Source organism: Schistocerca cancellata, chromosome 7 (genome assembly GCF_023864275.1).
Source record: "Schistocerca cancellata isolate TAMUIC-IGC-003103 chromosome 7, iqSchCanc2.1, whole genome shotgun sequence".
NCBI classification, from domain to species: Eukaryota; Metazoa; Arthropoda; class Insecta; order Orthoptera; family Acrididae; genus Schistocerca; species Schistocerca cancellata.
The window spans coordinates 571,290,294-571,315,722 of NC_064632.1; the positions used below are offsets into that span (position 1 = coordinate 571,290,294).

General features: G+C 39.6%; 1 protein-coding gene across 2 annotated transcripts in view; it reads left to right on the plus strand.

The window, feature by feature from the left end:
* LOC126092506 (poly [ADP-ribose] polymerase tankyrase) overlaps window positions 1-25,429 on the plus strand; it is a 605,292-nt gene that overhangs the window by 153,423 nt on the left and 426,440 nt on the right. Inside the window, exon 1 of one of the 2 annotated variants that reach the window (XM_049908133.1) lies at window positions 13,452-13,703. The exons of the other annotated variant lie outside the window; for it this stretch is intronic. Within the exon in view, the coding sequence (XP_049764090.1) occupies window positions 13,511-13,703 (193 nt within the window). The 5' untranslated portion in view covers window positions 13,452-13,510. Of the gene's footprint in view, window positions 1-13,451; window positions 13,704-25,429 lie in introns of those variants that run through there. 2 annotated transcript variants of the gene reach the window in all.

Sequence of the window (25,429 nt, forward strand, 5' to 3'; positions counted from 1 at the left end):
ATTGTATTATGATGCATTTCCATGATTCACTTTCAATTTTTTTTTTGGTCCCATTTTTTTACACATCTCTTTCTCCTCATTCCATCAATAAACATGTATTTTACAACAATTTCTGTTTATCCTTTCAACTGTGATTTTTTTTTTAAATTTATGATTACTCTTTGAGAAGCTAAACATTTGTACAAATTGTCTACTAATTACAGAAACAATCGCACAGACAACTCATCATTGTGGTGATTAGCAAACAATAAAGGTCACAGCTTGCATAATACAAATAAAACATTTGGTAGATTAAGAGAGACACTGATATAGCCTCATTTAGCTGGTTTAGGTAGCAAATATTATATGGGAACTTATTTCTTTTCATTTACTATTCTTTTCAGATGGGAGACGAACAGAAGATAACTACAGGAGATTTTCATCACAAATTCACTGTAGTTAACTGGTGTGTCCTTTATAGAATACAAGATGCCTTCGACCAGATAATATTACCTTGGCCAGTCACAGAAAAAATTATATTACAAAATATCAGTAATTATCTACCTAGCAGACTATGAAGCTTAAAGCATTCTCACTCATGTCTCAAAACAATGAATTCAAACAAAGGAAGGTCCAGGATGGAAGAACAACAGTACTATGAAAAGGCTAGACTGCTATTCTCCAAAGAGGAGACACCGAGTAGCAGACCAGCACAACAAAAAGACTGCTATACATATAAGCTTTTGGCCAATATGCCTTCTCCTGAAGTAGAAAACACTTCCACATATTCTCACTAGCACAACTTACACACACATGACCACTGTCTCTGGCCATTGTGGCTGGATTGCAACTGTGACTGATGGGAGCAGCAATCGGGGTGTTGGTGGTGCAAGTATGGAGGATGCATGGGGTGGGAATATCAGAGTAGGTGTGGGGAGAGGTGTAGTGATGCTTGTGGGAGTGTGAAGAGAAGGGTGAGGGAAGGATAGGGTTGTTAGGTGTAGTTTGGAGGTCTGGAGGGGGGTGGGGGTGGAAAAGGAGATAAGAAGGGGAAAAAGACCAGCGGGTGCACTGCCGGAGTAGAAAGCTGTGTAGGCTGGAGTGGGAGCAGGGAAGGGGATAGGTTGGTGAAGGACAGGAGAACTGGCGAAGGTTGAGGCTAGAGGGTTATGGGAATGTAGGATATACTGCAAGGGAAGTTCCCACCTGTGTAATTCAGAAATGGTGGTGTTTGTAGGAAGGATCCAGATGGCGCAGGCTAAGAAGCAATCTGTGAAGTGAGGCAAACAGTGTTGGACAGTATGTTCCAAAACTGGGTGGTCCAGCTAGCCATCCCTTGGCCTTAGTTTGTCGGTGGCCATCCATGTGAACAGACAACTTGTTATTTGTCACACCAATAGAGAAATCAGCACAGTGTTACAGTTTAGTTTGTAGATCATATGGTGTGGTAGTTTTGACCTCACTTCATGCCCTGAAATGTGTAATATCCTACTCACTAACCTTCCCACCCACCCATAGTAATACTCCTCCATCCAATGAACCTACACAATACCCTTTCCCATCCCTACTTCATTCTTATTCCCAACCCCTTGCTTCATGGCTCATATCCCTGCAACAGACCTAGATGCAAGACCTGTTTCATACATCCTCCATCCACTACCTACTGAGGTCAGGTTGCAGGCATCTTCTATATTGTCAAACGTAGGGCTACCTGTGAAAATAGGCATGTGATCCTTAAACTAAGCTGCAACCACTGTGCTGATTTCTACGTAGGCATGACAACTAACAAGCTGTTCTCTGCACGAATGACCACTGCCAAACTCTGGCCAAGAGACAGCTGATCCACCCAGCTGCTGGACATGCTGCCCAACACGATGTGCTTCACTTCAATGAGAGCTTCACGGCCATTGCCATCTGGATTCTTCCTACCAGCACCAGTTTTTCTGAACTTTCCCGGCAGCTGATCCTAACCCATAACCCTCTAGCCTCAACCTTCACTAGTTCCACTAGCCTCCACCCCTTCATTGCTCCCACTCCAGCACTACGCAGCCTTATACTCCGTCAATGCATCTGCTAGTCTTTTCCTCTCACCTTCATTACTCCTTTTCCACTCTCCCTGCTCCTCCCCATACTGACTGCACCTAGCAACCCAATCCTGTCCCCACCCCTACCCTGCTATCCCTCTCTCTCCCTGGCTCATACCACCTCCTTACCTCCATCAACCACACCCGACTGCTGCTCCCATCAGTCGCAGTTTGGCTGGAGACAAGTGATCTCGTGTGTTAGTGTGTGTGTTTTCTAATTCAGAGGAAGCTCTTTTGACCAAAAGCATAACAGTCCTTCCCTTGTGCCTTTCTGTGACTCAAGGAGGGTAGTACTCTTAACATTTTCATAATATTGTTGTTAAAACACTGAATACAATTTACGTACATATGATCTAATGAATAAAGAAAAATGAATAAAATACATCAACAATGAAGTCCGATAAACAAATATGAGATAGCCAGAGCTGACATTACTACATTACTGCTAACAGACAAACCAAGGAAGGCTTAACTTCTGGACCTGCAGGTTCCTTCTTCACATGAGAAAGAAGTTAGGAGAGGAAAGAAAACAGGGGTGAGAGGAATGATATCAGATCATAAATCAGGATGAACTCTCACAAGGTACATGAAAGAAAGGAGACTGAGGATGAAAGGAATGTGTTTGGTTGAGTAGCCAGATCTTTAACAGCACAGATGTATTAGCCTTAACACTTGTGTCCTTTCTCCATTCAGCACTGGAGACACTCTTAACTTGTCTTTGGTACTGTCCCCCCCCCCCCCCCCCTTCCCTTACTATCATATTGAAAGAATTCATGGTAATAAAAGATTTGAAATTTCTTGTTTTACAATTTTTCACAGAGAGGACCAAAATGATATCTCCTGGAGGCAAATACTGAACAGGGGGCCTACTTCTTTCTCTGTGTGAATTCAATACACATGGCTAACAAAATGAAAACAAAAAGGAAGAAAATTTAGGTTTTAACGTATTGTTGACATTGAGGTCATTAGAGATGGAGCACAAGCTCGGACTGTTTCAAGGATGGGGTATGAAATTGGCTGAGTACTTTCAAATGAGCCATGCCGTCATTTGCCTGGAGCAGTTTAGGGAAATCACGGAAAACCCAAATCAGGATGGCCACACACAGATCTGAATCGTCTTCCTCCCGATTGAAATGCCACTGTACTAACCATTGCACCACCTCGCTCGGTGAAATTAAAACAGTTTTGTATTGTGGTGGTTACCATGTACTGCAACACAGTAACAACTGCAACTAAACCATTTTAATTAGGAAATTAATTTTTTATATCGGTGATGACTTAATGAAAAGTGTTACATCTACACTTCAAACTGAAATTCCCTTTCATGTGAAACGAGTTACCACCCGATTGTACACAATTAAGTAAGTGAATTGTGTTTAACATAGAGAGATGTTAGTCATTGATTTTTTTTGGAGGAAAATAGACTCCTTGGGAAGCTTTTTCCTTCCAAAAAATGTTTGAGCAGTAATAGTAATAATAACTGGCCAGTCTATCTTTATACATGCATCTGAACGTCAGATGTCCTCAGCAATCCTGAATATGAAATTTCTCATTCCCCCACAAATGGATACTATCCAACCTACTTCTCTCCCACCCCTCCCCCCATTATACTAGTAAAATAAAATATTTAAAGAGCTACTATCCAACCTATCCCCCCACCCCCCCTCCAATACGCAAATAAAATATTTATCATGGAACTTTCACAAACATCAACAGCTTCTTGTTAACTAATAGTGCCAATTCCACACTCACATTTTACAGTAATCTGTTCAGTTAAAATATAACCCAAATCTTACAACTGCAGCAGTTTAAATTGTTCCATATGAGAGAAAATTGCAGATTAGTACTTACTTCAGGAGTCAAAATGTCTAGTACTACCAATACAAATGTACAAGTGACAAAACAATCCTAGCTTTCAGAACTAATAGTTCCATCCTCGCAGAAGAGAGGGGGATGGGTTGGAGAAGATTAAAAAGGAAGGGCAGATCACTCAGATCCCAGGATGACACAGACCCACATGCAGAGAAGATGAGGGTAGACAAAGTGATGCTCATTGATTATGTTCATCTCTTTTTTCTGGTATCCATTCCTCCTCCGTAATTGTAGGGTGCAGTGCTTGGCTGCACTACAGGTGGAACCCTCTCATCCTGTGGGCCAAGTAACGTGCCTTTCCTCTTTATCCTTCCACAAGCTATCCCTCTCTCCTTCCCAAGGAACGACAGTTTCAAAAGCCAGGTAGTGTTCTCACTCTTAACTTTTTATGTGTCTATCAGCCATACTAATCATTTTGCCTCAATACAGTATGTACTGGCCAACAGTTCTGTCACATAATTTATTAATTTTCTTGATTGAATTTTCCTTTGATACAATCAGGTGGTACTATCACAAGGGAAGTCTTGGCTCATAATAAAGAGAAGCTGTAGACATAGAGGTATATGTAACAAAAATAAAAATTCAGTCGCATACATTTGTAAGATCATGTGATACTTATTTACTGAAATGGGTTAATGATGTAATAATACTGAAGGAGTAAAAATGAACATTAGAACAGTTCTGCAGAAATGTTTCTATATAAAGCAAGGAGCATGTTTTACTTCACTGTGTGATACGTAATTCATCTCTGAAACTAACTGATATTATTGCACGTGCTCCTTATAGATAAGGTCAGCAACTGCAGCTGGATCTACAGGCATGACTGACTCAATAAGTTAAGAAATGTTAATGATACAATGCTTATTCAGATGTCAATGTCTGAGCAGTGCTCACATAGCTCTACAGATAAAATTGCATTTGGGCCAATGAAAAAGCTGAACTTCATCAGATATAAAGATAATGAGACAATATTTCCCACTGTTACATCTATTTATATTGAGTCAGCTACCAATTAACACTAAAGGCTGATTCAAAAATCTGTCATAGACTAATTTCACTCACAGAAAAAGCTGTGTCACTCAGATTTTGCCCCTGTCAAATGGACAGAGACATAAACCAAGATACAGAGAGAGATTGTAGTTAGTCAGAAAGCCTCTTTTATTTTAGCTTTTTTGTTTTAGACAGGATCTCTCTCAACTGGTCCCGTGATTCAATAAATCTGTGAATGTACAACAATAAATTGCTATTTATGAGATGTCCAGCCTGTAACAGATACAGTTACTTTCTGTGGGTATGGCAGCAACCACATAAAAAAATAACAGGACATATTCACAAAAATTAAAAAAAGAATTAAAATCTATGTAACAGTGTCTCATCAGCATTACAGTGCTTCTGATGTCTTCAAAACAGGACATGGAAACTTCAGAAATGCAAGACAGGCAAGAGTAATTCACATTTAATCTTTAAGAATGCTCTAAAATACCTATAAGCTTTGGTCTGAAATCATTGTAAGCCTTTATGTCAAAACATAAAAGCACAAACAATATGTTTGAAACGGTATTACAGTAATTCCTCATTTTCAAAAGAAAAATTTGTCTGTTCTGTAATAGTGCCTATCACACTCTACAACAAAATTGAGAATCATTTATGTGAATAAAGTACAAGTACAAAAATATGACAAAAATTATGTGATAGCTTATTATCCTCCACTATTGAACATCAGATGACACACATGGGAAGGGAGAATAATAAAACTAAGTACATTATTTGAAATTTGGAAGATACTACTTCATCAGGTTTCTGGAAATAGTATGAAAATATTAAGTTAAATGTTATAATTTAAATTTATGACGTCCTTATTTAAAATATTTCCATTTTGGAATCTTTATCAAAAATAAACAACTAAATAAGGATCAGATGTACAACTGCACCATAACAGTACGACTTCTAGCAAGGTAAATAAGTGCAACACTTCACTATTATCACAATTTTCACAGAAAAATCAGTCAGTATACGTAAATTTATAAGACTGAAATGCTTCTTGAATAAATGCATGAGGTTAAGAAGCAGTGTAAGATCTCATAGGACAGGTACAATCTGCAATAACTCTCACAATAATTTAATATTAACACTTGAAAGATCTCTCTTTTTAGCACACGTGCACTCACACTTACTCTCTCTCTCTCTCTCTCTCTCTCTCACTCTCTCTCTCTCTCTCTCTCTCTCTCTCCCTCTCCCCCACCTCTCTGAAAGACCTGAGCATACCTATGTATTCTTAGGATACTATCATTCTGCATTCTCAACAACTACTCTGGCCAACCCATCATTACTTTCTGCATAACATGAGTTGTTTAGCTACACACATTAGTTATAAACTTTCTTGCTATAGGTTAACTCTCAGCTAAGATGTGAAAATTTTTTATCATAATGACAAGCAAAGAATGTGTGTGTATGATTTTGCAAAAGTTAAAATTAATTAGCTTTGTCACAAAGAAAATACGTATGTAGTTATTACATATCCTGCCTTACATATATGTTCAAGTCCATATGCTGTCTTCAGAGTACACACCAAAACGCCTTTCTCAAAACACAAATAGAGAATACTATCCAAAATTTCATTGTGCATTTATGTAACCTACACACTGACAAAAAGCAATCACAATGACAAAAAGCAGTCATCACAAAACTTTCAACACACAAATTTTTATACTTCTATCCTTGGGTTTTATATACATATTTCCCCTTGACTGTATAATAACAATTTCATTCCTAGCACAGAATAAATGCAGATACTCATGAAATACATAGTTATACATATTAAATGCACATAGACTAGTAACAATGCAAAGACATTACAAAGAAGGTCAAATGGAAAGTCATTTAAAATTAAACTTGTGTAACAATACAAAGAAAATTTTTGGGGTAAATAAGCAATCTCTGGACACATCAATTCTCTATACTGTCCATTTACTAATGTAAACTACTGGCTATTTTGGTATCTTCAAGCTATAAATAATGACTATTGTCCTTAACCAGTAATGGTGAAAAAATGTCAATATATGGACACACACACACATACTATATACATATATAATATATATATATATATTACTTAACAGGTACATATGATCAAAACACATGCATAAGCAACTGCTCTTTTATGATTTAAGTAATGACAAATACTACACACAAATCTGATTTGGTCTATAGAGCTAGAGTACAAAACAGTTTTCTTCAGACCAGTGTCCAACATTAAAGTTTCAATAAACTCTAGTTTCTTCAAATTATGAATGGAAGAAAGTTCTTTGAAATGATTTTAAAAACTGCATTTTTTGTTGTAAATGGCTATCAGTAATGTAAGTAATAATCAACCAAACATGGATGGCTTCCACAATCTGGCAACAAACTTCACTTTTATGTCATACCAATAATAATCTCCTAGAAAACTGGTTTTCAATATATGCTGGTAAATACATTTCTTGCCAGCATGTGTCATTAGTATTAGTCATACTAAATATTTACAAAGTCTTTGGTAAGCAGAAAATGTTATATCTTTGACAACTACGACAACTGGACCCAAATAGAATCCATGATGGAATGAATGAATGTGAAATCTGAAAGTACTACTCTTCTTTACACACTTGTACAAACGAATTTATTTTTTATCGCTCTGAGCCATTTTAAAGACAAGTTCCTCTGGTGTTACTTACAGTGCCACACAGGTCCAATCAAATCTTTTTTTTTTCCCCTTCGAATTTTTCTTGGTTTTCAAATCACATTTTATTTTATCATAAATCATAGCTGCCAAGTCATCATCAACTTTATACAGCGAGCTTTCATTGCAAGTGACATACTGATAAAAGTTAACTGAATATGTGAAATTTCATGAGATAACATTGCACAAAACTTCAGCACACACAAAGTTAAATATAATAAAAAATATTTTCTTTACCTCCTTACATATGCAGCAACTGTAAGACTTTGAACCAGTAGCAATTTTGTCAACCGTTGGTTTAAACTGAGGAATAGGAAACTTTGTTGCAACAAATTAATAACATCACAATTCAAATGTGGTTATTCTTATTATGTAGATTTCAAACAACGTGTTCTGATTTTGTTTAAAAATGTACACCAGACGGCTGACATCACATAAAAATTTAGCAACATCAAATATAGGAGAAAATTGCCTGATGGCAATTACAATTACAATGTGATAAAAATCATTCAAATTCATATTTTTAAAGTTTGAAGTATGTGACAGAATGGAAGACACAAACAACTGTAGCTTTGTCATCTCATAATTACTTTGTGCCAACTTGGGAAATTGCTCCGTGCACCTGTGGATCACCTGCTGTTGTGCCCCACTGAAGCTCAATCAATTTTCTTCATCACTGGTCATATTATTTAATTTATATGATGTTTGAGAGATAATATAATTAAAAAAGAAAATAAAACCACAGTGTGTATTTGCACAAAGTTTCAATTTATGTTTTCCATGGCTGTATGACAAATATCATTCTGCAATATGTGATGTCGAGAGCACATCCATCGAGTAATTGTACATTACTCTTGTGGTCTGGCACAATGTGACTTACTTTATTACTGATTGTGAATAACATCGCTTGTGTCATTACTTATCGAGGTCTGACTTGGGTTTTCAAAGCCTGTCCCTCATCCTTGAAAACTTAATTACAAATATTAAAAAGTCAAATAACATATGAAATTCAACTTAATGAAAACACAAGTGGCTTTTTTTTTCATTGTGTTACCTCTCAAATGTTGTATAAATTAGATAATGTGACCAGTGATGGAAAAAAAATAGATTAAAAAGTAAGTAGTAATGATATTCGAACCATCGCCTCGCCCACAACCTGCCTCCTTAGGGTGGACACCAACCGCTTGACTGCAATCACTTCTAACTACTGGCACATTCGCACACAGTACTGCACTTTACCACTAGCACATTATGTTGTTTGAATGGCCCACTAAATGTGTACAAAGTCTGAAGCAAATCTGTGATTCCATCATGGCCTCCTCTTGTTAGTTAAGTGCACAGACTACTGGCAATGCACTGCTAAGTAATATATGCAGATGATTTGAATTTTGATAGAGAACAGTAAATACAATTAGGATTTATTAAAGACAATTAAACAAACTTGTATAAGGTAAAAGAAAATTAGTATTGTAATGTACCATCAATAACTTGGTCAGCAGAGACTGAGCACAAGCTTGTTAGCTTAGAAGGTACATTGCTGGTATTCACCTCAAGCAATAACAGGGAACCATTGTACAATTGAATCTGGATGGCCAATTAGATATTTGAAGCTTGTGTCAAAAAAGCACTGCATTCTCTGTCTACCCACGTTTAAAGTACAAAAATTCCATTAGTACTTACAGCATGTTGGATGATCCATACTCAATCTGTAATTCTTTTATAAAACCAAATAAACAGTTGTCGTATCTACCAGAATGCAGATGGAATATGTTGCAATACATAAAAATAGCTTCAATTTGAAACATAAGGTAGCAGCCTTTTATTTTTTACCAAAATACTCACTAATGCTGTGGTGTTGCACTATTAAACTAAAATTACTTAATTCTGTTTAGGTGTTAATATACACACCACGTGTGAAACAGTTGAACAAAAAATAAATAAATAAATGAAATAGAAAAACAATAAATAACAAATTTTAGATTAGTACCTGCAGTTCCATGAAAATCTTCATGAATATGTATGTACATATTGGCACAATTTTTTTATGTAAATATTGGCACTTCAGTTATATTATAGCCATAGAAACTTTTAGAAAGACAAAAAAATAGCTTTCCTCATTACATACAAAAATGGTGATTTCTTTCATAATTCACATTCATTCATTCACGACACTTGACAATTCAAAATGTGCTAAATTCTCCAACTATGATAACAATGTTTTGTCTAAATAAAAACTATCTTACAATTTTGTAATAAAAGTTTATACCTCAAAATTCAGTATTAGGGATGGGCAGTGGGACAGAAAAAATGACGGGAGCCAAAAGTACCAGTAATGTTGGTAGATAAATATTCACGTAACCCAAAAAAGATAGAGGTAATAAAGATGTCTTTACAGTCATTTCAGGTATTTCTCAAGATATGTGGCACAACAAAATGGGACCTTTAATGCACACATAAATGAAAATACTGACATCTTCCTTTCTTGAATTGTCATTGCAGTCAATGTTTAGACTGAAATAATATGACAGTGAATCATTCCAATTACTTAGTAGCCTACTTATATTCATTCCACTTATTAAATTCATATCAGTTCACTTCTTCAGCACCCTCTACCTACTGAAAGACTAATCTCAAATATTATTTCCAGTCAGGTCCTCCCCTATTTAACATTTTCTCATTTGAACAGCACTTACACAGTTGAAGTGAATCATGCCTCACGTATTTTTCATTTACCTTCACCATATTAAATCATGGTCACAACAAAAACAATCTCTTTTTATATTTTTGTTCTCAATATAACAGGTACATTGCTTAACAAATATTTATAAATATACTAATCAATTTTGGTCCCAAAAAAGTATAGGACAACAATCATTTAAACAAACAGGTGTCAGATGTTCCATAATATCAGATTATGACTCACAGATAATCTGGGCTATAGTTACGTATTGAACCCCCCCCCCCCCCCTTTCCTTGAAATCTTGGTTGTGGTGACAGACCAATCTGTAGTGCAGCCTGAAGTCTAGGTCAGGTTGGAAGGCGAATTTGGTTGCGAGCTGGCAAAGCCAATGAATGTGAAAGCAGAAAATTGTGGTAACAAATTAATTGGTAGTGAAGTCTAATGTTTATATCTGCGCCATATTGAAATATGCAAGGGGAGTCCAACACGTAACTTTTACCATAAGCTGTAATTGATGTTCCCCTTTTATCCTATACTGTTTTTCTGTATAATAAGAATCACTTTTCTGATTAGATTATAACTCCACTGAACAACTACTTGCATTGCTTGATTATACTTGATTGCACAAAGTAAACATACAAAACGAAGCAAAGTGGTGTACAGCTCATAAGTATATTTTGCAGTGTTGGTACCAATAACCACAATTGTTATTTCAAAAATTGTGCTTTATCTTCTCTGGACAAAGCCTCTTTCATTCTTCTCTGCACTTTTAATGGTACAAACAACAACTTCTTCTAGCAGAGACCATAACATACATACTTTCAGTTGTTGATACAGTAAGAGTAGGCAGTTTTGGAAGGTACGATAAGTATAAGAAAATATATCAACTGTCTACTATAGATTCTACAAAAGCACATATACTTAAAAAGAAACAGCATCCAAAAATATAATAAGCAATCAAACATAAAAATATCACACAAATGTGCAAATCAGCATACCAAACAATCTCTTCACATCCGCAAGTACCAATACCTGCCAGCAGCCAAGTAAACTGATGCACACCTCCAAGCAAGTGGAGAAAAAAGGTTACAATTAGCAAATTACATATTATATAGGCCCCAAACATAAGTTACTTTTGTATTTATGACTAGAGAAAAATAAAGCTTACAACACGATTTTTGAACACTTCAGGTATCACATTACAAGATTATACTTCATATCCAACAACCATATAGCGATAAGACTCAAGTTTCTATAGAATGAACTAAACCTCCAACTTCATCGACATGTATCAGAATTGCTAACTCATTATATGCCAATTTGGAAGTAATTCAGACACACGTACAGATGAATGTTTAGTTATATTATATAGAATAGTTTCCCCACTTGCCAAGATTGCACCCCATACACCAAAGGTACCATAGTCTATAATTGAGTGGTTGCAAGCAGCCATGGTGGCAAGGTCTTGACCTGGGCTGGTGACACCTGCTTTGCTCACAACAAATACATCAGTGTGATCTTTTACCAGGTTATGTCGACACCAGCTCGGATCATCACTTACCACCAAGAATGCAACACCACTCCTGTACCTCTCACGAAAATAGCCCATTGCATTATGAAAATATTCAGGACCTGCTAAATTCATTTTGCGTGTTCTCCACAGGTACTGCCGGTAGTCTGTCCTCCTCACATGAACACCAACAAAAGTTAAATTGCTATTGTTCATCAATTGTGTAGCAGTTCTAAGAACGTTTTGACTGGCATCTGCATATTTCTTCTTAAACTTAAATTCATGTCTTATGTCATCAACCCACGAAAGCACTAGCTCTGGCAAAATGGAAAACCTAGGCAAAAGAATACTCTGGTTTGTGTACATCCACCAATCTGGGGACTTGATAATTCCATCCCATTTTGCTGGGCAATGAGAGACATAAAAAAGCGGTGGTATACTGAGATCATCAAATATTTCGTCAAGCACTTTACGAATGCACCTTGGTACATACGGTTCCAATCCTGTTCTCCTTGCTACTGCCCATACTGAAGCATATTCCCACATCTGGTTTCCAAGGCGACCACCTTGAGAAACAGTAACAATGCCATCTTTCGGACAGTGATACCTTCCTGAACGTGTACGTGATAGTTTTAGATTGTACGTACAAAGCGACTGCTCGTAATCACCCAAATATTTCACAACCTTTTTCTTCGGTTGCGCCTGATAGATGGGAAATATAAACAAATGTACGAACACGATCGTACATATTGCACAAAATATAGACAAAACCAACAAATTTTGGTTCAGTCTTGTCATACCGCATCAGCTTATCAACATAGCTGAAGAAACAGTATACGTTTATTCAGGTAGGCAACAGGTAAACCATTTTGTCTCTGCAGCTAACGCTTGTCCACATATTAGAGGCAGTGATTTATGCCGCTCCATACTGATCAAACTTTATATTGTTGTCGCACAGTCCAGCACTCTTTTAACATTGCAAGTTGCACTTGTCCGAAAGTGAAACATATTTCAAGCAACAGCTACAAATCAATACGCATCAAACGAAGTAAATATTACGCACCACGCACTTCCACTGTCAGTGCTACCAATGGCATATTTCTTGATGACAGTGACACTATCAAGTTTTATTGTTGTAGAGTATGTCCTGATAAACAGTCTTATTTTTCTCAACAATAGGAATAGTGATATGAAGGAAACATCCACTGAAATCCAGGTCCTTTAGAATATAAGATGTAGACACATCATCTGGTAAATTTCCTGTTTGTTAGTTGAAATTATTTTTATTAGAAAATTTAAGATGTGTACAGAATTTTAGTGTGAACAGTCCCATCATTGTAAGCCAATACAGACTTTTCTTGCTCAAAACATTGCAACTGAGTAGAACCAGTGATGGGGGACGAAAATGAAAATTTACGATATAGTTTGACAGACCATTCTGATAGGGCATGTACTGAATACAGCTTCTGAGTTACTTCGCAAGTGCGCGAGTAGCGCTTGAAGTAATTGCTGGCGTGCCAGTGTCATGTATTTAAAACATAGATATGTTACTCAACTGGGCTTAATCGCAAAGATGTTGGCGAAAGATATGACAGGACGATGGCAGTCAGCACAACATAACAGAGTGTCTCGCAAATTCACGTAACTAGCGAGAGCGTAACAATGGTAAAATGGCGAGTAGACGTTCTATTTTGGCTACCACAATAGACTCTATACCTTCTACCTCAAGTGATCCTTTGAGGGAATTGTTCGAAGCGTGTAAGACAGGTGATATTGTACGAGTAAAGAAGTTGGTGACGCCGCAAACAGTCAATGCTCACGACACAGCTGGAAGAAAATCGACTCCATTGCATTTTGCAGCAGGTACGACCAACGATACTTTATTGGATGAAAATAATAACAGACTGATTACCATTCGCTTTATGTTTATTTGCAAACTTCACAGACTCTGTTGAGTTTGAAGTTATACATTTATCGATATTGTGCTTGATATAACTACCGTTACTTCGCTAGAAACACTAGAACTAAATTTTCGTCTCACGGAAGACAGTTGGTTGGCAAAGGATGTCAGCAGTATATCTTGACGGAATTTTCCAGATGAAGCAAACTCTCTATTTTCCACACCATTAAGATTATGTCAAACCACTCAGTTCTGTGATTAAGTTTTGATTATTGATTAGGAGAAACTGTACATTTCCAGAACCAACGCTAGCGTTGTGCATATGCCAAGTCGCTCGTGTAGACCCTTAAAGCCACTTTTAATTGCAACCATGTAACTCATATTTGACATAAACTAAAACTTCTAATACACGGGAAATGTGTGTTTCGTTTTATTTAAGGTACAGTACACATGTAGTGGAAAGCCCTTGTCAACTGTCATTGTGCGATACAGTATAAATATTTCGAATGTCTACTCCAGAGCTAGGACTATGTTTCTGACAGTATGAACCAGATATGTTGTTGTCCAGCAGAATTGCAGAGCAAACAAAATTGCTTAGATGATAAATCTACACCATAAAACTTCCATCTCCTTTTCTGTGAAGATTTTGAGGCTCTTCAGATGACACCTATTTTGGTATTGTGTTTGTGTTGTTTAAGTATATGATATTGAGGAGTTTGTTCTTTAAATGCTAAACAGTTGGAACATGATTATTCACACAGATCTGAAATTTTTTCCTCTAACTACCCCCCCCCCTCTTCCTTTTTATGCCTGTCTCATTTCATTTGTTCATCTCACACATTTAACAAGTCAAACATTGTGCACAGAAAATTTTTAACGCCCCTCCCCCAAAAAAAGGTTTTGAATTTAATAACAATTTCTAATTTTTCTATTTCTAACATAACACTGGAGAAATTAAACACACTCAAAACAAAAATAATCCTCATCCCCCCCCCCCCCTTCCCAAAACATTCCCACTCTAACAAAACATCCTAAACCAAATTAAAGAATGCTGCCCACCCCTTCACCATGTAAATTTAACTTCCAATCTTTGGCCTATAGACCCACTTTTTCCCAACAACCTTATTTAAAAAAAAAAAAAAAAAAAACTGAAATGGACAGTAGTTTTCAGCTAAATTCTTCTTCCAGCAGTACTCATCAAGCTGAAACTACAAGATGAGGAGTCGCTTCCTTTTCCCTGGAATAGTTTCACAGACCTCCAGAACCCACTCATAGTATTGGCAGAAGCCCCCATTACGTAATCTCTGAATTCTACAGTATGATTCATCACTAAGTGTTAATAACGCCAAGTACCTAAATCCTCAAGAAGATAATGAATATGAAGTAAAAGTAGAACCCTCCACACTGTAATCACATATTACTCAGTTAATGAAACCACAACCCATTTTGTACACATCCCCCCCCCCCCACCCAAAAAAAAAAAAAATCAAGAAAAAATCAACATAGCCCCTGAAACAATAGCCCCTTGGACCCAGGTCCCTACATCACCACAACACTTCCCCTACATAACTACCCCAATGCAGACACTGTGATAGCAGTGTAAACACTGTAATTGCTCATAGATGACTGCCCTTAAGACTCTTACGCTGCCATCTTCTGATAATAAATTTGGCCAGTTTCATTAATTAACTGTGTTGCTGACATTCCAACATTCTGCTATTGGGCCATTTAACTGCAGAAATTTAATTGCAGTGGCACGTTGCCCATAACTGCAACTAGTGTATGACTTGTAAATTTTGTCATAAGATCTAAAACTAGTAACAAATCATCGAAAGAAAATTAAATTTGTACTATGCCAAATTAACAGTTCCAAAGACGAAAACAAATGTTGGCAGTAATGAGCCACATTATAAAATAACTCAATGACAAGTCAACAAAAACTGCCAAACCACAGGGTGACACACAGCGCTATGTATAGTGGCTCACTAACACCACTTATAAAACTCCTGAAAATAGGTGTTCATCTGTAGAGCACTACCACAGACAACAAAATGCCATCTAAAACATGACAGATTTCAAACATGGTGTACTGTAACATAACGTAACATAGCTATGTCACGGATCAAAGCTTATGGGTGGCACTGCAAGCTTCTGTTGACCCAAGGATTCTTTACACTTGTCAGCTGTTTGGAAGTTTTCACTGAGGTGTTAGCATTTTTGTGGAGTGCTTGCACACTGCTGAAGCAGACGTCACTTCGTCAAAGCTGTTGTTTCACTAGACAGTTCTTGCTTGCTCAATCTGTATCCAAAATTGGCTATCATAATTTTCTCCATTTGTGACCAGTCATAACTTTTGGAGAGAATGTTTAACCTCCTCCTTCTGTGGCTCTACAACTCATGGCGAGTCTTGGCTTCTTCACCATCTCCTTCCATTTATCCCCATCTCTCGCTGGCATTTTTCCAGTTCCTATAGCCATCTTCCAAATGTCTTCTATGACTCCATCATCTCATCTAGTTTTTGGTAGACTGCATTCTCTCTGTCCATCTGGCTTTCCTTGTAAAATCTTTTTTTGTATTTCTGTATCATTCATCCATGCCACGTGTCCAGGACACCTCAGCCTAGCTGTCTTCACAATTCTTCTAAAATGCTGGTCTTTGTAGATAGTGTACAACTCATGGTTGTATTGCCTCCACCATATTTTCCTTTCACAAATTGGGCCGATAATTCTCCTGAGTATCCTTCTCTCGAGTGCATCCAGCGATTCAGCATACTTTGCTGTCAGAGACCAGGTTTCAGAAACGTATGTAATCACTGGCCTGACCAATGTTTTATAAATGGTTAGTTTTGTGGCCCTAGTCGGGAATCTTGGAGATACACTCCTGGAAATTGAAATAAGAACACCGTGAATTCATTGTCCCAGGAAGGGGAAACTTTATTGACACATTCTTGGGGTCAGATACATCACATGATCACACTGACAGAATCACAGCCACATAGACACAGGCAACAGAGCATGCACAATGTCGGCACTAGTACAGTGTATATCCACCTTTCGCAGCAATGCAGGCTGCTATTCTCCCATGGAGACGATCGTAGAGATGCTGGATGTAGTCCTGTGGAACGGCTTGCCATGCCATTTCCACCTGGCGCCTCAGTTGGACCAGCGTTCGTGCTGGACGTGCAGACCGCGTGAGACGACGCTTCATCCAGTCCCAAACATGCTCAATGGGGGGACGGATCCGGAGATCTTGCTGGCCAGGGTAGTTGACTTACACCTTCTAGAGCACGTTGGGTGGCACGGGATACATGCGGACGTGCATTGTCCTGTTGGAACAGCAAGTTCCCTTGCCGGTCTAGGAATGGTAGAACGATGGGTTCGATGACGGTTTGGATGTACCGTGCACTATTCAGTGTCCCCTCGACGATCACCAGTGGTGTACGGCCAGTGTAGGAGATCGCTCCCCACACCATGATGCCGGGTGTTGGCCCTGTGTGCCTCTGTCGTATGCAGTCCTGATTGTGGCGCTCACCTGCACGGCGCCAAACACGCATACGACCATCATTGGCACCAAGGCAGAAGCGACTCTCATCGCTGAAGACGACACGTCTCCATTCGTACCTCCATTCACGCCTGTCGCGACACCACTGGAGGCGGGCTTCACGATGTTGGGGCGTGAGCGGAAGACGGCCTAACGGTGTGCGGGACTGTAGCCCAGCTTCATGGAGACGGTTGCGAATGGTCCTCGCCGATACCCCAGGAGCAACAGTGTCCCTAATTTGCTGGGAAGTGGCGGTGCGGTCCCCTACGGCACTGCGTAGGATCCTACGGTCTTGGCGTGCATCCGTGCGTCGCTGCGGTGCGGTCCCAGGTCGACGGGCACGTGCACCTTCCGCCGACCACTGGCGACAACATTGATGTACTGTGGAGACCTCACGCCCCACGTGTTGAGCGATTCGGCAGTACGTCCACCCGGCCTCCCGCATGCCCACTATACACCCTCGCTCAGAGTCCGTCAACTGCACATACGGTTCACGTCCACGCTGTCGCGGCATGCTACCAGTGTTAAAGACTGCGATGGAGCTCCATATGCCACGGCAAACTGGCTGACACTGACGGCGGCGGTGCACAAATGCTGCGCAGCTAGCGCCATTCGACGGCCAACACCGCGGTTCCTGGTGTGTCCGCTGTGCCGTGCGTGTGATCATTGCTTGTACAGCCCTCTCGCAGTGTCCGGAGCAAGTATGGTGGGTCTGACACACCGGTGTCAATGTGTTCTTTTTTCCATTTCCAGGAGTGTATAAGCCTTTTTAAGATGAAATAAGCTTTATTGGCTGCAGTTAGTCTCTACTTCATTTTGTATGAGGTATCGTTTACACTGGTTACAATCGAACCCAGGTATATGTAATGATAGTCTCTTTCAAAGATATAACTACCCACTGTTATTTTGGCTGGCATGTTCTCGCTGTGTGCTCTCCCAGCAGCTAGGTATTTTGTTTTCTGCTCATTGATATTTAGTTCTAGATTCTTGCCGGCCTGTTAAAGTGCAGTGAATGTCTCTTCCATTGCTGTCACAGTTCTTGCTACTATGTCAGTGTCGTCCACCTAGGCCTGTATCTGCACAGATTTATGAGAAATCATTCCCCTATTAAAGATATTTGCTTCTCTCATCACCTTCTCCAAGGTGGTGTTGAATAGGAGGTATGCCACTGCATCACCTTGCCATACTCCATTTTTAATTTTGAAAGTACTGGACAACATTGCTCCAGTTTTTATACCATCTTGCGTTTCTCTCACTGTCATCCTTACTACCCTCATCAGTTTTTTGGAATACCCGATTGACCTAGAACTTGATATAGTTGATCTCTGTCTATACTGACATACACAGTTTTAAAGTCAATAAAAAGATATGTTCTGATCCCATAATCCTTTTTTTTTCCAGAATTTATCTTAGAGTAAACATCTGGTTGATAGTTGACTTACCGGGGATAAATTCGCATCGATACGGCCCTGTTTTGCTCACTATTATTGGCAGTAGTTGGTCGTACAGTATGTTAGAGGCTTTTATGTCCCAGATTAAGCAATGTGATCCCTCTGCAGTTACTACACATTATCTGGTTTGCTTTCTTATATATAGAGCATATAATTCCATCTTTGAGGCATTTCCTCTTCTTCTCGTGTTAGTTTAATCAGTTTCAGGATGTTTATTTCCAATGTAGAGCCTCCTTGCTTGAAACGTTGTGCTAGAATTCCATCGGTTCCTGCCGCTTTGTTGTTCTTTAGTTTCGTCACTGCAGTTCTTACCTCTTCTAAGTTAGGTGGGTCCACACTGTTATCTGGGTCCTCTTCCTCCTGTATTTCTATTGCGTTTCGTGTTACAACTGGTCTTGGATTAAGAAGTTTGTGAAAGTAGCGACACCCCTCCTACTCTTCACTTATAATTTCACCATTCTCATCTTTTATTAATCTTACTCCACCCTTGAAAGGTTCCTGTGGCTTCTTCTCCTCCCTGTAAAATTTCCTTGCCTCATATGCACCTCTCAGAAGCCTCATTTCTTCAGATTTTCCTTCATTCACTCCCTCTTTTCCCTTTGATGGATCCTTTACTCAATTTTCTGTTTTTCTTTATATTCTTCCATTATCCCCCTGCTACAATGCGGTTGTAATGTCCTTCCACATGCATCTTTTTTTTTTCATTTGTTACTGTTTTACATTCACTATCGAACCACAAGGTTTTTGCATGCCTTATGCTGTTCTTATATTCCGGAGGTAAAATAGTCCCCCATTCGGATCTCCGGGCGGGGACTACTCAGGAGGACATCATTATCAGGAGAAAGAAAACTGGCGTTATACGGATCGGAGCGTGGAATGTCAGATCCCTTAATCAGGCAGGTAGGTAGAAAATTTAAAAAGGGAAATGGATAGGTTAAAGTTAGATATAGTGGGAATTAGTGAAGTTCGGTGGCAGGAGGAACAAGACTTTTTGTCAGGCGAATATAGGGTTATAAATACAAAATCAAATAGGGTTAATGCAGGAGTAGGTTTAATAATGAATACAAAAATAGGAGTGCGGGTAAGCTACTACAAACAGCATAGTGAACGCATTATTGTGGCCAAGATAGACACGAAGCCCACGCCTACCACAGTAGTACAAGTTTATATGCCAACTAGCTCTGCAGATGACGAAGAAATTGAAGAAATGTGTGATGAAATAAAAGAAATTATTCAGATAGTGAAGGGAGATGAAAATTTAATAGTCATGGGTGACTGGAATTCAGTAGTAGGAAAAGGGAGAGAAGGAAACGTAGTAGGTGAATATGGATTGGGGGGAAGAAATGAAAGAGGTAGCTGCCTGGTAGAATTTTGCGCAGAGCACAACTTAATCATAACTAACACTTGGTTCAAGAATCATAAAAGAAGGTTGTATACATGGAAGAACCCTGGAGATACTAAAAGGTTTCAGATAGATTATATAATGGTAAGACAGAGATTTAGGAACCAGGTTTTAAATTGTAAGACATTTCCAGGGGCAGATATGGACTCTGACCACAATCTATTGGCTATGAACTGTAGATTAAAACTGAAGAAACTCCAAAATGGTGGGAATTTAAGGGGATGGGACCCGGATAAACTGACTAAACCAGAGATTGTACAGAGTTTCAGGGAGAGCATTAGGGAACGATTGACAAGAATGGGGGAAAGAAATACAATAGAAGAAGAATGGGTAGCTCTGAGGGATGAAGTAGTGAAGGCACCAGAGGATCAAGTAGGTAAAAAGATGTGGGCTATTAGAAATTCTTGGATGACAGAAGAAATCTTGAATTTAATTGATGAAAGGAGAAAATATAAAAATGCGGTAAATGAAGCTGGCAAAAAGGAATACAAACTTCTCAAAAATGAGATCGACAGGAAGTGCAAAATGGCTAAGCAGGATGGCTAGAGGACAAATGTAAGGATGTAGAGGCTTGTCTCACCAGGGGTAAGGTAGATACTGCCTACAGGAAAATTAAAGAGACCTTTGGAGAAAAGAGAACCACTTGTATGAATATCAAGAGCTCAGATGGAAACCCAGTTCTAAGCAAAGAAGGGAAAGCAGAAAGGTGGAAGGAGTATATAGAGGGTCTATACAAGGGCGATGTACTTGAGGACAATATTATGGAAATGGAAGAGGATGTAGATGAAGATGAAATGGGAGATATGATACTGCGTGAAGAGTTTGACAGAGCACTGAAAGACCTGAGTCGAAACAAGGCCCCGGGAGTAGACAACATTCCATTAGAACTACTGACGGCCTTGGGAGATCCAGTCCTAACAAAACTCTACCATCTGGTGAGCAAGATATATGAGACAGGCGAAATACCCTCAGACTTCAAGAAGAATATAATAATTCCAATCCCAAAGAAAGCAGGTGTTGACAGATGTGAAAATTACTGAACTATCAGTTTAATAAATCACGGCTGCAAAATACTAACGCGAATTCTTCACAGATGAATGGAAAAACTAGTAGAAGCCGACCTCGGGGAAGATCACTTTGGATTCCATAGAAATATTCAAACACGTGAGGCAATACTGACCCTACAACTTATCTTAGAAGCTAGATTAAGGAAATGCTACGTTTCTAGCATTTGTAGACTTAGAGAAAGCTTTTGACAGTGTTGACTGGAATACTCTCTTTCAAATTCTGAAGGTGGCAGGGGTAAAATACAGGGAGCGAAGGCTATTTACAATTTGTACAGAAACCAGATGGCAGTTATAAGAGTCGAGGGACACGAAGGGGAAGCAGTGGTTGGGAAGGGCGTGAGACAGGGTTGTAGCCTGTCCCCGATGTTATTCAATCTGTATATTGAGCAAGCAGTAAAGGAAACAAAAGAAAAATTCAGAGTAGGTATTAAAGTCCATGGAGAAGAAATAAAAACTTTGAGGTTCACCGATGACATTGTAATTCTGTCAGATACAGCAAAGGACTTGGAAGAGCAGTTGAACAGAATGGATAGTGTCTTGAAAGGAGAATATAAGATGAACATCAACAAAAGCAAAATGAGGATAATGGAATGTAGTCGAATTAAGTCGGGTGATGCTGAGGGAATTAGATTAGGAAATGAGACACTTAAAGTAGTAAAGGAGTTTTGCTATTTGGGGAGCAAAATAACTGATGATGGTCGAAGTAGAGAGGATATAAAATGTAGACTGGCAATGGCAAGGAAAGTGTTTCTGAAGAAGAGAAATTTGTTAACATCGAGTATAGATTTAAGTGTCAGGAAGTTGTTTCTGAAAGTATTTGTATGGAGTGTAGCCATGTATGGAAGTGAAACATGGACGATAAATAGTTTGGACAAGAAGAGAATAGATGCTTTTGAAATGTGGTGCTACAGAAGAATGCTGAAGATTAGATGGGTAGATCACATAACTAATGAGGAGGTATTGAATAGGATTGGGGAGAAGAGAAATTTGTGGCATAACTTGACTAGAAGAAGGGATCGGTTGGCAGGACATGTTCTGAGGCATCAAGGGATCACCAATTTAGTATTGGAGGGCAGCGTGGAGGGTAAAAATCGTAGGGGGAGACCAAGTGATGAATACACTAAGCAGATTCAGAAGGATGTAGGTTGCAGTAGTTACTGGGAGGTGAAGAAGCTTGCACAGGATAGAGTCTGTCTTCCATTCACCTTTCCCTACTACAAAGTTTACATGGTCATTCCATTTCATCTCACATCAAGGTATTTGCTTTTATTATTGAAATGAAGTCACATGTTCCTAACATCTGCCATTAATCTAGCAGTTGGTTATTGTTGAGTTATTATCTTTGTTACACACATTGCCTTGACTCTTTATCCATGTTTAAAAAGACTCACAAGCGAAAAAATTTGCTCAAACTAACCAATAAATCGCTTATTAAATTGAGAACATTAGATATCACCGTATGCCTCCTCATGGCACACTTGATGTTACTTTCATCTCTGAACATAGGGCATTCAGAACTGTTTATTGTACTGTATTAGTCAAAAATTCATTGATCGAATCACATATATGTGAAGATGCTGCATACGATTGTACATTTGTTATTAGTCGACAACGTGGTAATCTACAAGGACAAAAACTGCCTGTTCATTTGCATCTGCTATTTGCGAGATGTTGTGTGTAAAGAAAGCAAGCTGTGCTTTCTCTTGAAACCTTCTTGATTCCTTGAGGAAAATGTGGTTGACCCAGATTTGACATAATCTTCAGGCTTAAAATATGCTCTGAGATCCAGCAACAGGAAGAACTTAGCAACATTGGTCAGGAATTTTATGTATCCATTCTTGCAAACAACAGTAATTTTTACGCACTTCAAATCAACAGAAAATTTCTGGATAAATTAACTAAGGAAAGAATTAATTCCGCTGCATAATCAGTGTAAAATCTAATAGGAATTCTGTCAGGGCCACTGACATGTTCATTTTGATTAGTCTTAATCATTGTTTAATACCATGAGCGGTTATGTGTCTCTGGTTGGTCAAACATTGATGCGGTAGTATCCGTATTTTTAAATTCAAACAAAATGTAATTATTTTTCTTTCTGTCTGTTGTTTTCGGTATTGACACTAGACTGATCTATGAAATACTGGACGGAAAATTTGGATTTGTTCATCAACTGTACATGATTATAACTCTTGTTGTTTTTGTATATAGGCTTCACACATAGCTCTTCTCTTTTTCTGTCTCAACATTTGACGATTTCGTGGATTTGAATCAAATGTTATCAGTTCCTTTGATGAACAAGTCGTCAGTCCGCCCCCTCCCCCACCCATCGCCTCCTCCTCTCCTCCCCACCTATGGGTCCGGGGGTTAGAATAGGCCATAGGTATTCCTGTCTGTCGTAAGAGGCGACTAAAAGGAGTCTCACACCTTCCGGCCTTTATGTGAATTGTCCCCCGTTGGGTTTGACCTCCATTCTTCTAAATTCTCCCGAAGTGTAAGCCCACTGGGGAAGGGTACCTTAAGTGGTGCATCGTGTCCATTATGCGCTGAGACCTATCACATTCTTTGTCAATGTGGATCTGCACTTTCACTCATTCTCCAACTGTGGGGCGAGGTCACCCTCCTGGGTGCATTTTCCTCCATCCACTGTGCAGTGTCATTTTTTGTGCTGATGACAATAAGACTTGTTTGCACCTGATATCCAGCACAGTAGCCAGTCCGTTGTGGTGGGGCTGCCGTGTACCCTGTTGGTTGTAGTCCCCTGACTACATAGGGATCAGTCTGCTGATGCCTACGTCATTAACTCCCCATGTATGCCAAGGAGTAGATGCCCGTCACCCTGGGGCATCAGAACTCCCGGCAATGGCCATCCTACCAGGTGGCCTTTGCTGTGGCTGGGTGGGACTTGTGGGGAGAGCCCCTGGTTGGAGTGAGTGTTATCAGGGCGGATGACACGCCATGAAGCGTAGTTCTTCATCTCTTGCTGGTGGTCAAACACCAGCAGTTTAAGCAGTCAAGGTCTACCTTCAGTGCTAAGATATATGACCCCATCTCGTGTGGTGGTGACCACTTCCCATCTTCCTGTCACTGCCCTGGCGTCAGGCATACAAACGCCTGTCCAGATGGGCTTCAAACAAAGTAGACTGGGAAACTTTCACTCTGTTGTCACCATTGAATCTTCCCCACATGGGAAGATCGATGTGATGGTTGAGCAGGTGATTACAACAATCGTTTCTGCAGCAGAAAATGTGAACCCTGGCTGTTTAGGGTGCCCTTGGCGAAAGGCAGTTCCTTCGTTGTTGCTGGAAGTCACGGAAGAAATTAAGGAGTGTCGGCGAGCTCTACAATGGTATAAGCGGCACCCTTCCCTGGAGCACCTCATAGCCTTTAAACAGCTTCGTGCCCGCGTTCGCCAACTTATAAAACGATAGAAGCAGGATTGTTGGTCGAGATATGTCTCGACCATTGGGTGCCATACATCACCGTCTCAAGTCTGGATGAAGATGAGATGTCTGTTTGGGTACCAGATCCCAACAGGTGTCCCCAGCATTAACATCAGTGGAGTGTTATCTACCGACGCAAATGCATTTGTCGAGCACTTTGCTGAGCACTATGCTCGCGCCTCTGCGTTGGGGAATCCCCCTCCTAGAAAGTCCTGTTGGTCAATGAACCCTATAATGCCCCATTTACAAAGTGGGAGCTCCTCAGTGCCCTTGCACGTTGCACTGAAATAGCTCCTGGGCCAGATCGGATCCACAGTCAGATGATTAACCATCTCTTGTCAGAGTACAAGCGATAACTCCTTGTCATCTTCAACCAGATCTGGTGCGATGGCGTCTTTCCATTGCACTGGCGGGAGACCACCATCATTCTGGTGCTTAAACCCGGCAAACCCGCTGGATGTGGATAGCTGTCGGCTCATCAGGCTCACCAACGTTCTTTGTAAGCTAATAGAACGTGCAGTGTGTCGGCGGTTGGGTCGGGTCCTGGAGTCACATGGCGTACTGGCTCCATGTCAGGATGGCTTCTGCAAGACCGAGTGAGGTGGCGCAGTGGTTAGCATACTGGACTCTCATTCGGGAGGACGACGGTTCAATCCCACATCTGGCCATCCTGATTTAGGTTTTCTGTGATTTCCCTAAATCACTCCAGGCAAATGCTGGGATGGTTCCTTTGAAAGGGCATGGCCGACTTCCTTCCCCATCCTTCCCTAATCCGAGGAGACCGATGAC